Source organism: Prenolepis imparis, unplaced genomic scaffold (genome assembly GCF_030444845.1).
Source record: "Prenolepis imparis isolate NDT839.2.m4 unplaced genomic scaffold, iyPreImpa1.0 SCAF_10, whole genome shotgun sequence".
In the NCBI taxonomy this organism is placed as follows: domain Eukaryota; kingdom Metazoa; phylum Arthropoda; class Insecta; order Hymenoptera; family Formicidae; genus Prenolepis; species Prenolepis imparis.
Window position 1 is genome coordinate 3,510,623 of NW_028141168.1, and position 15,132 is coordinate 3,525,754.

General features: G+C 41.9%; 1 protein-coding gene across 1 annotated transcript; it reads right to left on the reverse strand.

Annotated features, from left to right (window-relative positions):
* Positions 1-1,393: 1,393 nt before the first annotated feature.
* On the reverse strand, positions 1,394-1,918 carry LOC145941447 (uncharacterized). The gene has a single exon (XM_083047560.1). It carries the CDS (start codon positions 1,916-1,918, stop codon positions 1,394-1,396), a length of 525 nt encoding a protein of 174 aa, XP_082903686.1.
* Between the last annotated feature and the right edge of the window lie 13,214 nt (positions 1,919-15,132).

The window sequence follows — 15,132 nt, forward strand, 5'->3', positions numbered from 1 at the left end:
TGTCGTATGCGAGATCCCACAGCATGGGGCCGAGTACCGACCCCTGTGGGACCCCGCAAAACATTTCCCTCCTGCATGTTGTGCCGTTCCTGTCCCGGAACATTATTTGCCTGTTGGCGAAATAATTTCTGATGACCCCCATGAGATATCCGGAGAACGCGGTAATGAACCATCGCGTCCCCGATCTTATCCCAGGGCAGGGTGTTAAACGCGTTAATAATATCTAACGATATAGCGACGACCACCCTGCCCTTTTCTAACTGTGATTCCGCGAGGGACCTCACCCGACGTATTGCGTCGATGGTGGATTTTCCCTCGCGGAACCCATATTGTTCCTCATGGAGGTCCATTCCGTCCCGGGACAGATGCCCGACGAGGCAGTCCACTATAATCCTTTCAAATAGTTTGCCCGCCTCGTCTAGTAGGCATATTGGCCTGTACGCAGGAGGAGAGCCCTCCGGTCTTCCTCCCTTGGGGATCAGCACTAGCTGTGCTAATTCCCATTTTTCGGGAAACTTCCCCTCTTTTAGGCAGCTGTTAAACAGCTGCCTCATGAACCCAGACAGTGGTCCCTCGACCAACCCCCAGATCCGGCCGGGTATTCCGTCAGGACCAGGGGCTTTATTTCCCCTGGCCCTTAATCTTTTGAACGCTCCGGCCATCTCACGCTGCGTGATCTCCAGCTCCTGGTCCCATCCGATGGGCTCCTCCGGGATTGGAGGAGCCCGGGTCGCGGAAAACAACTTATCTGTTTCCTCCAGGAGCTGGAGATCCATGGCTTCCGTAGCAGGGGGCGCCCATGATTTTAGCTTGTTCATAACAAGCCTGTATGGGTGCCCCCAGGGTTCTGCGTTAAGGGCGAGCAACTGCTCGCCCCACGCTTTGGCCTTGGACCTTCTGATGGCCGCGCTGAGGGATTTCCTGGCTTCTCTGTATTCCTCCAGCGCATCTGCCGTCTCCTCTTCGTTTCCGCGCCTCCTCCTTTCTCTCATGAGGCGACGCCTTGCGTGGACGGAGGTCCTGCGGAGTTCCGCTATCTCCTCCGTCCACCAGTACGCCGCACGGCGCGAAAACGGTCTGGCCCGGGGCATGGCGAAATCACACGCGTCCGCCACTACTCCCCGGAGCCAGCTCACCTGTCCTGGCACATCTTCCTCCGGCACCTGGATGCCAGGCCAGGTGGCTGAGGAGATAGCCGCCATCAGTCTGTCTGGGTCCAACTTTTTTAGGGCCCATCTCTTGGGGCGGGAGTTATCCCCCCCATTGCCGCGGCTGAGCACCCGCTGGCGGGTTACCTCTACATCAAATTCGATGTAGAGGTGGTCGGACAAGGTTTCTTGGTCCAACACCCGCCAGTTTTTTATTTTGTCAGCCGCAGAGGGTGTGGACCACGTTAGGTCCACGATTGATTCCCCCTACAGGTGCTCCTCGATCCTGTGTTAAAAAGACATAGGTCGAGTGCCGCGGCCCACATCTCTAGGACCCTGCCTCGCTGGTCCGTGGCACGGGAGCCCCAACGCGTCGACTTCGCGTTGAAGTCCCCGGCCAGGATCACTGGACGAGGGAGCCTCCCGCGGATGTAATCCGTCAACTCATCCAGCACTCCCTCGTACCTGGCAGGGTCCCAGCTGGGGGGGATATACACCCCCACCATTGTGATGGGCCCCCAATCTACTGCCGCGAACGCGTCGCCCTCCCCTGCCTTGCTGCAGGGGGGGCGTCCCTCCTCGTATCTCCAATGGATCGCGACCGAGCCGGTTTCGTTTAACGCCCAGCAGGGGTGGCCACTGGGCACCCCCGGGACGTATGGCTCGGCCGTGATCCCCATACCACTACCACGCTCGCTAAGGGCCTGGACAAACAAATCCTGTGCCCCGCGAGCGTGGTTGAGGTTCGCTTGGAGGACCCCAAGGGACATCTTAATTGATGTTCTTGGGGTCCTCCTCCACCTCCATCCTTTCAGGAGCAGCTGTCGGCTGCTCCTTTACTACCTTGGGCATTACTGCCCTGGGGCTATCCGCCCGAAGGGTGTTCTCCCCGGGCGGATTTCCCTTTTTTCCCTTCGTTGGAGGGGCCGTTTTGTTGCCCCTCTGTTTTGGGGGGGTGCACTTGGCACTACCCACCCTATGGTCGGCCCGCAGTCCCAGGTCCGCGCAGATGGTGCACTTAGCCTGGCCCCCGCAGTCCCTTGCCAAGTGTCCAGGGGCCCCGCAGTTATAGCACAGGCCGCGTCTATCGGCCCGGCTCCTGCACTGCCCCTGGACATGACCCTTTCCTAAACAGCGGAAACACTGCAGGGGCCTCGCGTCCAGCAGCTGGGCTCCCGCGCGGACCCACCCCAGGGTGAGTTTTCCTTCTTTGGCCACCTTGTTGGCGGTGACTAGGGGGCATCGGACCCATGCCGTGCCCATGCCCCCTTGAAACTTGACGTTCCCTACTTTAATGTCAGAGGGGTCGCATCCTCCAACTCTGGCCACCTCGGAACGAATTTCGTCCGAGGTGACCAACTCATCGACCCCTCTGACTCTGAGCTCGGCCGTTTGCACTAGCCGAGAGACTCTCACACCCTCTACGTTGGCCAAGACGTCCCTCAGCCGGCTTGCAAAGGCGTCCGCCTTCTCCGCCCGTTTCTCTTCAACGACCTCATATTTCAGGCCACCAGTTACAGCCCTGGTGGCCCTCATTCCGGAGATCCCCATCTCGGACACATTTATCTTGGATCTCGCTAGGTCCACAACCTCCTTGTATTTCCCTTCCGGGCAGGTAAGGACAACCGCCGCCGTCCTTTGGATCCTCCTCTTTCCCGTCTTCTTAGCCGCCACTTTATCGCCTCCCTTCTGCCCTCTATTGCTGGAGGGGGGGAGACTTTGGCGGCTTTCTTTCCCGCCTGTGGGAGGGCCTTTGTGGGTGCCTGTTGTTCGGGCTTCCCTTTTGCTGTCTCCTTCTTCTTTCCCTTCTTCCTCACCACCGTCACCCAGGTTTCATCCTGGGTGTTGGCTTGCGGTGGGAATAGGGAGCCGGTGTTGACACCTGATCCCACAGGTTTGCGATTTCGGGTGGCACTCGTGTTGTCCTTCCTGGAGGGAGGGGGGTTGCTTGGGACTTTCCCCTTGCTGACCCCCCCGCCCGACTGGGAGGACTTCACGCTTCTGCCCTGCGCGGCGTTAGCGTCCGGGCTTGGTCCTTTTGGACCCTGCCCTATGGCGACTTTCGCCGCCCTGGGTGGAGCGACACGCTTAGTGTCTCCCCCGTTTTTTCCCTGATGTCCGGCAGCGGGCTTCCTCTCTTTTACCCCTTTCGGGGTTTTCGGGGTGTTGCCCGCCCCGGTCTGCCCAGCCTGTGAGGGAGGAGTTCCGTTCCCGGCCCTCAGCCCTTGAACGAACTCCTCCTAATTTGTAGTAGGTTCTGGATGCCTACTGACATCTCGTCGTAGGCATCCTTGTCCTCGGCCTTCTCAACGCCCCGGGGGTATTCTTTCCCCAGGACCTTTTGGACCCCTTTGATTGGGGGCCGCTGTGGGAGCGGTTGGGCCTGAGCGTTCGGGAATTCGACCTACATGGGGGTCGGTCCCCCGGAGGCCGTGGCTCATTCCTGCCGGCGTTCGCGCCTTCCTCTCTGGCTGGGGTTTCATTACCCCAGCTTGTGCAGCCGCAGTCCTTAGTGGCCCCTGCTTTCAATTTTGCTCTGGCTTGGGCCGCCTCTTTAAATAGCCTGGCATTCTCAGTCTGCAAGGCCTTAATTTTCCTGCGGAGAGTTTCCGCTTCCCCTTCTTCGTTGCCTCGATCCGCGGACTGCGCCCTGACGGCCAGCGTAGTGACAGCAGCCCCAAGAAAACTGGCCGCCTCCTTCAGTTGTTTCTGCACTGTGCCTTTTAAATTTTTGGACATAAGGGCAGCCTTACTAACCGCGAGCACTTGTTGCATACCCACGGCCGAGATGTCGGGAGTTGGAGCCTCCCTCAGTTGCTCCATCTTCTCCTCGGTCTGCTCTGCCAACTTCACCCCCGCAGACGTGCTGCGGAGAGGCTTGCTGAGATCGAGCATTTCATCTTCATGCTCTTTCTCCCTTCTTATTTTCTCCTCGGCCTTTCTGGCTTGTAGGACGTAGTGGTCGCCCGTCGTGGCAGGGCGTCCATGCTTACTCTTCTTGAGGTTCGGCTCAACGAGGACGTTCATTACCTCGGCCTCCTCGTCACTCGTTATCACCGTCATTTTCGGCAGAGCAGATTCTGCCATCTTCGGCAGAACATACTCGCCCAGGTTGGCTGTATGCCTGGACGGTGGTGCCAGGTTCATCTCCTGTGTACCGGAGGGGCCTGGTGTCACCTTCGCGTCCTCGCGCCTCAAGGGTATTGAAACCTCTCTTATCCCAATCACCCGAGGCTTGCTGGAGAGAGGACCCGGGTTGGGCCCCCGCTCCACCCTTCCTCCTCCCGTCTTCGCTATGTTATTTTTCGTGACCTTCATTTCTAATTATCCTACTGTCCCGCTGCGGCTCCGTCCCCCAGGGTATACCCCCACCGGCCAAGGGGTGCCCCGAAACATGACCAGCCACACCCCAAGGCCGGGCCCCAAGTTCCCCCGGGGAGGGGACATACGCCATAGGCCGGGGGGATACCACACCCCGGCCAGGCCCCGAGCCCCTTACTTCCCCATGAGGGGTTTAATTCCCCCGTGGGGTTTCAGGGATCCCGCACCTCCGACTGCGAGCACCGCAGCGGGTGGCTCCACCCGGGGGGCCCCACGGACGCTTCGGACAGGGTCGCCGCTCCCCGGCCCTGCCCTACACGCCGTGGCGACCAGCCGTCCCCCCGCCGGTTAATCACTGCCGGCGAAAGGGACACACCTTCTCCTGACCGGGCGGTTCGGAAGGGGAAACGGTCCCGACCGGCCAGGAGTACGAACTCTCGCCGCTGGGCCCCACCTCGGAAACGTCCGAGCGGCCCCAGCGGCAGACCCGCGTGGCACCCTCCGGGCAATGCCCCTTGGGTAACCCCTCCGGGCAAAGCCCCTAGGGTAACCACGCGTGGCCTTCTCCGGTCCGAGCTCGGAATACGTCCGAGTGGCCCGGGAACGGCCAACCCCAGGGATCCGGGACGGGGACCCAGGCTACCCAGCCTGGGACTCCCGACCGGCGCCCTGAGGCTCCTCTCTCGCCGCTGAGCCCCGCCTTGGAAACGTCCGAGCGCCCCCAGCGGCAGACACGTGTGGCACCCTCCGGGCAATGCCCCTTGGGTAACCCCTCCGGGCAATGCCCCTTGGGTAACCCCTCCGGACAAAGCCCCTTTGGTAACCGCGCGTGCCTTCTCCGCCGCCCCCGGCCCGAGCTCGGAATAAGTCCGAGTGGCCCGGGTGCGACCAACCCCAGGGACGCTGGGACGAGGGCGAACCCTCCGACCAGTACCCTGAGGCTCCTGCTCGTCGCCGGGCTCCGCCTCGTAAACGCCCGAGCGGCCCCGGCGACTGATCGCCCTGACTCTCTCCGGGCAATGCCCCTCGGGTTAACCCTCCGGGCAAAGCCCCTCGGGTGGTCACGGCAGGTCACCCACCCCGCGGCCCCCGCCGCACAAAACACCACCACGAGACCCCGGGGGGGCGGGACATCCCCGGGACTAAACCCCGAAAATACCCCCCCCCCCCGAGACACAGGACGGAACCCCGGCGGCCGAGGCCGCAGACTGCATGGCGGGAAGACAAGCGCCGAAGCGCCGTGCAATGTCCTCTCCTAGCGGTGCCATGCCACCGTGCGTTTGAATTCCGGGTCGCCATCCCTTACCACATACGAGCCGAGGCTCTAACGGGGAAGTGGGCCCCGGATATATAACATACCTAAACTCAATGTTTCACCTAAGAGGCCAGAACCGAATCTCTCAATGTTACCAAAGCACATAACTATTTTCACAATTGCAGTTTACAACTTTACAATATTTCTTAACAATATAAAGTTGTACACAAGTATCAAAAGTAAATTACTATAATATCCTGTAATGTAATATTTAAATATTTATAGAGTCAATAGAAACTCCTCGATATCATATTCTATAAACCACATTTGCAGATAATATTCGTATTTATTATGTACTTTTACTTATTATTACACTATAAGTAAATGATTAAAACCATAAATCAAATCTTCTTTAGAATAATATTCTACATAAGTAACAGAATGAATATATCAATATTCACACCATATAATTACCTTTTCAGATGTAATTCTATTTACATCCTTTCAATAATTAGTCAAATAATCATAAGTGATTAACAATAACGATTCAATAATGACTCAATAAACTTCCTTATGTACTAATTCACTTAATACAAGCTATTATTCAGAATAATTTGAACATTCTCACTCAATTACAAGAATCATTACAATTACATTAAATTTAATACCTCGTTCATACAATATTATCAGTAAAGTATCCTGTAAGTCTAATCTTAACCAATATAAACTTATTAACAAGATGTAATACAGTAAATTTCCATATATGTATAGTGTGTGTAAGCAAAACTAGATGCAAATATAACTTATTCTAACGCAAGTAATAATTAAATCACATTCATTTCTATTATCGCTTTATATGTATAATCCGATAACTAACAGTTCATACACACAGCGAAAACCATCATATTCATATATATGTATATATATATATGACTTTTAACCACAGGATGAGGTATTACTCTAAATCTTCCAATGATTCTCAAAGTATCAGCGTTCTTTCCCCTTTAATAGGTACGTATATGTATCCTTATTCATATACAATCAGCCAGTAATCCTCAGGATAATTTTAGAGCTTCCAAGATATTATCTAAATCCACAGAATTTCTTATTATTATATAAATTCAGATAATTCCACATAACCATATAGGTTAGGTTAGGTTATATCACTCCAATATAATAGTATATTTCAAATTGAAATATCCAAGCGTTAATTCACATATAAATAAATATGCCCTATTAACAGCATATGCTTATGCACATGCTCATGACCTCTCGTATAATTATAAATGTATAATTAATATTTCAATATGATATCTTATTTTGTAACAGCCGCTTTTTGCGATCGTCGGACGGCTCAGTCGGGATCAGGGCTCGAAAAAAGGTTGACACAGAACACGCCGTTAATTTTATGTTAATAAAATTATTTATTAAAAAAAATGAAAGAAAGAGAAATAATAAACATGAAAGTATATAAAAACGAATCGCAAATGAATCGCGTGAAATTGATAATACAGCGATTAAACACCGCACGGAAAATCTAACATAATATGCGGTATCGTAATAACTCGCGAGATACTCAGAAGACAAGAAGTAAACGCATTCCGGATAATAACATATAAAATATTATTCGACATCTAAACACGTCACGGCAAATAACATATAAAATAATATTCGGTATCTAAACGTATCGCGGTAAATAATATACAAAATAATATTCGGTATCACGAGGAACAGTAATTAAACGTCTAGAACATAATATTCGGTATCACGGAAATATAATAGAGTAGACATATATATATCGGTCGCGCACGCCATTAGTTCGCCCGGGGCGTATCGGTATGTAGGCGCGAGTCGGGGGTGAGCGCTTTGTACGGCGCGAGAAAGTGGGCGGCGCGTTAAGAGAGGCGCGAAGGATCCTCTCTCGCAAGGATGCGACCGTGAATGCGTTTATTGCAGCGGCGGCGTGTCACGGCCGGGCGGCGGATTTTCGGGATGCACTCGGCTGTCGCGTTAGCGCGACCCGAAACGGCGGAGCTCCACTTCGATAAGGTGTTATTTTAATCGTAAAAATCTCACTAATCCATTAAAATTATTTCCAAACCGATGCAAATTAAAAGTTTTTATGACATATGTCATGTTACTATAGAAAATATTTTTGTATTTCGCATATAATCGGTTTAAAAATAATTCTAATGGATTAGTGAGATTTTTGCGATTAAAATGACACCAAACACGACATAAATCGGATAATTTTTAATTAGATAGGTAATTAAAATTTGGATTACATATCATATAAAAATCATCCGATTTATGTCCGATGTCGTGATGTCTTTTTAATTCAGTAAAATTATATATATATATATAAAATTTTACTTTTACTACTTTAATTTTTTATATATAACATATATTTATCCGCGTGCGCGTAGTATATATATATATATATATATTGTTAAAATGAAAAATATCGCACAAAAATATAAAATATATATATATATTTTAATTAATTTATATATACACAAAATGTATTTTTTATCTATAATTTATGGATATAAAATGTGTAGATACATATGCGTCAAACAATGATTTTAGATTTTAATCGAAAAGTGGATGTAGCACGGACATGAACCAATTGGTTGTTTTACCATAGGATCGAAAGTGGATGTGGCCATGTAGTTCCAAGCGGCCGTAAAATGGATGTACGTGACGCTAGTGTACTGCAGAGAAAAAGCGTTTGACGAAAAACGGCGGCGTGACCTCTCTCATTCTTCTCTCTGACGATACCACAGATTAATAGACAGATAGCCAAAGGTCTGGATGAAGGCGAGACCGGCATTTCTCACTGATTTCAGCGCCATATCGTAGTAGTGGCCAATGCAGTAACTACTAACTACATTCCCAAGAAGTAAGTCATTTTCGAAGTCAAAAGTCGCGTCGTTAATACGACGGTAATAATAGTAATTGTGGGATTTCAGGTTCAAAACTTGGGATGGCATATTTTTTTTTTTTATTATTTTATATGTATGTTATATGTATTATTTATTACGCAGACATAAATATTCGGCATATATTTATTGTTTTTTAGATACGTATATATCTTCTTATATATTTAAAATGTATAAAATAATCATAATATAAATAAAATATTTTTACAGAGAAATATTTTTAGAAATATTTTTACTTTTTAAAAATTTATACATTTTTTTAATTTTCTTAAATAATCTAATAATGTTAGAATACACACTTTTCAACTTACGGAAAACATTCGGATTAAAAATTTAAAAAGTGTATGAATTTAAAAAAAAAGATATTTCTAAAAATATTTCTCTGTAAAACTATTTTGTTTATATAATGATTATTTTATACATTTTAAATATATAAGGATATGCGTATATAAAAAACAATAAATATATACCGAATATTTATGTCTGCGTAATAATTTTAAATAATTTATATAGATTATCCCATAAATAAACTTTAAAATAATATATATGTATATGTATAATATTAAATTTATAGAAATTAAATTTACATCTAAAATTTAATATAAAAAATAAAAACTAGATGACTAAAAAATTGACTAAAATTTCTCTTCTAAATATAAATTTAAAAAAAATTTTCAATATTAATTTTAATTTAATATTTTACTTTTTTTCAAGAAATTTATAAATTAATAAAATTTTTACTAATAAACTCTTATACAAAAAGTACATTAAATTAAAATTACTTATTTAAATTAAATCTATTCTTACTTACGTTACTATCTATATAATTTAAATAATTAAATTTAATTGCTAACTTACTAACTTAATGAAATTTAATTTAAACTTATTATTAATTGTATTGTGTCCGTCGAAGTTTCGATCGAACGGCGGGTCACATAGAAAGATAAGTATAAGGATAGGTCGCGGATATAGGGGTGGTCACTGAAGCGGAGCGCGTACAGAACAAGGAGAAGAGAACAAGATTGCGTTCTCGCTCTTTGCTTTATTAAAGCGTGGTCAATCTTAAAATCTAGGTTTATATTATTTAACAGTAGATCATGGTCGAATATCTCTGATAGCAAGCACCCCCGCCTCACCCCCGCTCCCAAGCTACTCGGTCCACCTGTTCACGAGGGGGTGCGAGGGAAAGCCATCCGAGACACACAATAAGTGTCCAAATAAACACGCGCGGTCACGAGTAAGGTAAATTCCTTAGCTCCCGACCGAACACTAATACTTAATTAAACTTATTACTTAACTAATTTTAACTTATTAACTAGTTTAAAATTCTATAATAATAATAATAATCTATATAATAATAATCTATTTTTGCTTACGTTACTATCGCTATAATTTAAGTAATTAATTTAATTTAATTACTAATTTTATACTAACTTAATTAAATTTAAACTAATTATTTTTTTAAATTTAAATTAATTACTTAACTAATTTAATATTAATATTAATTTATTATTAAATCATATAAAAGCCCATTTAATAATACCTTAACGCATTCTGAGATGTTTAATAAACTGCAACAGTTGGTGGATCTGGAATAGGGTCGAATTCGTCAACATTCTCCATATATTGAACATTGTTACGCCATGGTTTCAACTACCAGTGCATACGTATATAATTTCATTGATGTTAATGATATCAAGATCTTCTAGAATTGACAGTTCTTTTAATACTGTATCAGATATATGACTTCCTATAAAGAATGGTATTAAATTATTAAATATCATCTAACGTTTAAGTCGTAAATTTACATTTAAGCGGGGAGCACACACTTTTGCATAAGTGCGTATAAGCATATGCATAAGGAAATTGATTGATCCATTTTCTTATGCATTTGCTTACAAACCAATCAGTTATTTTCTTATGCATATGCTTATGCATTTATGCAAAAGTGTGTGCTCCCCGCTTATAATAATATTATAAGATTAAAACATACTTTTTCCAAAAGTTTCCACTGTACATTTCTAGGGAGTATGCGATGCTTAAGAGTTCGTTCAAAGTAATCTTTAGTTTGAAAAATGTAGAATATTTCAAATCTATTCTCCTGTAGCCATAATCTGTTAGGTCGCGCATCCGTAATCCATTAAATCAGTCAAGTAACTGTCAATTCAGACAATTTATATCGTTTTGACCTGTGGAAATATAATATATTACAATATTTTGTAAAAACAATTAGACTTAATGTGATATTAGATTGTATAATAAACTATATTTACCCAACAAAACTGATAAGTCTTGCCAGATGTTGACCAATTCCAGTATTGTATTAGCATCTTATTAAGACATTATTACTTTTAAAATGATCTTGAAATCAGGACGGACTATTAACACCGATCATAATTACATATGTTTTATGTTCTTTAGTTTTTGACATTTTGTCTTTATTTCTTTTGATCTTCCAGATGCTACTGTATTTATTCCTTCTCTTCCTCCATTATTATTCTTTTTTGTAATTGCATATATTTTGAGTCTTAACATAAAGTCCAACATTTGAATTCTATGTGGATAACACTCGTTGTTCTGGTTAAACCAATCTTCATCAGCATGCTGGACGTGCTTTACACAAATGTCAAGGAGCTTTTTCTTCACATCTTTGAAATGCCAATACATCTTATAACATGAATTCATTGCTTCAAGTTGTAGTGTAATAATATTAAAAAATGAATCCGTTGGCCTTGATAGCCATTCTATTTCAGGATCATCTTCGTCTTGATGTTCATATTCACGTAGCTGAATATAGATTTCATTGTTGTTTAATTCTTCCATCGGTGTTTTCAAATTTTTTTCACGGCAGCTGTCGCACTTTGTATTCTTGTAACCGTAGCGAGCAATATATCCTGCGAAATATGAAATTGCATTTCTTTCATATGCCTCTGCCTCTGAATTTAAGTTCTCCTTGTTGGTGTTTGTTATTTCTAGATTGTCAGAATATTTAGTAATTTCTTCAAAGGCTATTGCAATGAAATTATCAGAGTCGTCATCCATTTCAGTTAAACAAGTAAATTCTTCTTGTAATGGAATACTGTTATTTTCCATTTCATCACGAACTACCGATGTACCATCCGTTAATGAAAATGTTTCTTGACAAGTTACATTTCCTCTGTCGCTTCCATAAATATATCCACTTGATAAAATGTGCGCAACGTTAACCGTACCATTCTAGCAGTTGGATTACGGTTGAATCCTCCGCGTCCTCTAATTTTTCCAAATGTATGTTCTACAGAATCTTGGTTACATAGTGCAGTGGCAAGCTTGAAATCCGGATAGTGTTGTTTAATGAAACGATACGTTGATAAAATTGCTTGCACAGTCGTAATCATTCCATCAAAGCATGGAGGTCTTGATATCTTGTTGGGGGAAATACTCCACTTCGAACTCCATTCAATAAAAGACGTTAATAATTCTTCAACCATTATCATCTGATAACGGACCCTTTTCTCCTTTTCAATTATTTAAATAATATACATTCATAGCATCTATTATTTTACTCATTTTGTAAACAAATTCTGCAGATGCTTTCCATGAAGAACTATTTAACACATTGCTTTGGCCTGCTGTTGACATTGCTGCAGCAAATCTTGCACTTAACATTTGAAATGCTCTTTTCACATTGATGACTTCAAAATTGTTTGGGTAAAAGTGCGTGTAGGTAATGTGACTCAATAAATTTGAAGTATTTAATTTTCTGTCAAATTGCCATGTTGCAAATAAGTCAAAAAAAGACATAATGATTTCGCCATTAACATAAATATACTTATGAGATCTCAACTGGCTAATCAACCTCTTGATAAGATGGGGCTAATCAAAAGAAGTAAAATACGTTTCATTGTTTAATGAAAGAAACGGTTCATGTGGAGTAATTTTCCAATTATTAAAAGCTTTTCTATTTGCTCCACCTTGATCACATGTGATTATCTGTACATTTGCCCCTACATCTTTTAATTTTTGTAAACATATCTCGGTGAGTTCAATAATCTCCTTATGTGTGAACTTTTTCCAGTCAAAAAGTATGCTACTATTTGCCGCCAACGATTTTCCGCATTAATGCTATCAAGGCAAAATAGTAGAATATGTCCCGCTGGTTCATCGTGTCGTCCCAGGGGTCTAAGATCTATTAATCCCTCGATGAGATCATATTTTCGGCTGTATTCTTCAAATTTTTTTATTGACATCTCATCGAATTTTAAACAGCAAACTCTTTGAGAAGGTGGTAGTTTGGACAAATTTTCTTGAATTTTATAAAATATTTCTTCACAAAAACCTGGTCGAATTTCTGTTTCAGATATCCAATTTCTGACGGAAGATTCTGATGGAAGATTTAGTCCAGCCTTTCTCATCCGTGAATATCCACTTGCGGAATAATAAAACATTTGTTTCGCTAAATCTTTTTCTTCTTTTGTGTATGCTTTTTTCCCCTTATGTAGTTGAAGTTTTATCATAGTTCTTGCAACTGGTTTCAGACATTTCTTTCCATCTAAAAATTCATTTATATTGTGTTTGCAAACGTTCTTGTTTTTCCGGATTTCAATATTGCGATGTTTCAACATAGCGCGCATATTTTTTTGTTTTCTCTTCCTCTCCATAAGAAGTTTTTTTAGACTCAAATTTTCGTTTTTTAATTTTTCTATTTCGGAGAATTCATCTTTATTATACATTTTTTGAGAGCAGACTTTTCTTGCGGTTTTTCTATTCGCTTTTTTATCATGTTCGCTTTCACTTCTTTCTGCGAGTAATTATTCAAAAATAGTGGAGGTGGATTTTCATTATTAAACCACTTATCGTCTGCGAAGTCATCTCCGAAATTGCAGAAAAGTTCTTTTCTGGAAGGGTAACATCTCTTACGTGTCGCCATTTTTATTATGGCTACTTCTTCATTTGTATTGTTCTTTTTGGCCTCTTCAACGTTTACTTGAAAATCGGTATGCGTTTCAACTTCCATTAGAATGCAGTCTTGATTTCCTGAATGGTTAACATTTCCTTGTACAATATTTTCATTAGTTTTGCCTTCTTCTGTAATTTTTTCAACATTATCTTTGACAAGATGTGGAATCTCAGTGTCCTTTGGGTCCCATGGTATGGGGTTTCTTCTACTATGTAACTTCGTACAGCTTATGAAATCTTCTTTATTAAAATGGTCTGCACATAATCCTGCCTTTTGTATTGATGCCGGGGACCACTTAAGTAACTTTTCATTACCTGTTTAAACATAAATCTACAGTTTATACACTGAAACAATATCACGCATTTCAATAACACCAAGTAGCAAACAAATACGTAAAAATGTTTTTTAAAAGCTTAGAAAGCATTTTTTATAACATTAAAATATTGAGTCACTTTTTATTTATTAAAAAAATTTTAATTTTAACTTTGAAAAAAATGTTTTTTAGATGTTTGAAGAATAATTATTTTTTACTTAAAAAATTTATTTCACATTTGAAACTCCCATGATTTTTTAAAATGAAAAGACATGTTTATACTTAAACAATATATTTTTAATATTTAATGATTTAATACATATGAGATTTCAGCAAACACAGGCACGTGTGTGCATGCATGCGCGCACGCGCGCGTGTGTGTATGTGCTGAAATCTCATATGTATTAAATCATAAATATTAAAAATATATTGTTTAACAAGGAGAGAGAGAGAGATCGCAGTTGACTCTTTACCGATTTTGATCTCCTTTTTTATGGTGAATCTGTATTGAATTTAAGTTGATCCGTGTTCGAGCTTTTCGTCCAATGCGCCTTGTAAATAATATTTTTTTTATACTGGATATTTAGAGAAATTTTCATGTTTGTTATAAGGCCTAAAGAAAGACACAGTTTCAACTAGTACCGCTGGTGCAGCGGGAGAGCACAAGAGTAGTAATTGTTTGGTTTCCAGGTTCAAAACTTAGGATGGCATAATTTTTTTTTTTGTATGTGTTATATGTATTATTTATTACGTAGCCATAAATATTCGGCATATATTTATTGTTTTTTAGATATGCATATCTTTATATATTTAAAATGTATAAAATAATCATAATATAAATGAAATAGTTTTACAGAGAAATATTTTTAGAAATATTTTTACTTTTTAAAAATTCATACATTTTTTAAATTTTCTTAAATAATCTAATAATGTTAGAATACACACTTTTTATAATTTACGGAAAACATTCGGATTAAAAATTTAAAAAGTGTATGAATTTTTAAAAAGTAAAAATATTTCTAAAAATATTTCTCTGTAAACTATTTTATTTATGTAATTATTATTTTATACATTTTAAATATATAAGGATATGTGTATCTAAAAAACAAATATATGCCGAATATTTATGTCTACGTAATAAATAACGTAATAAATACATATAACATATACATATAAAATAATAAAAAACAAAAAAAATTATGCCATCCTAAGTT

Coding starts and splice junctions, on each gene's coding strand:
- LOC145941447 (XM_083047560.1), bottom strand. CDS start 1,918: ATGTCCCTTGGGGTCCTCCAAGCGAACCTCAACCACGCTCGCGGGGCA.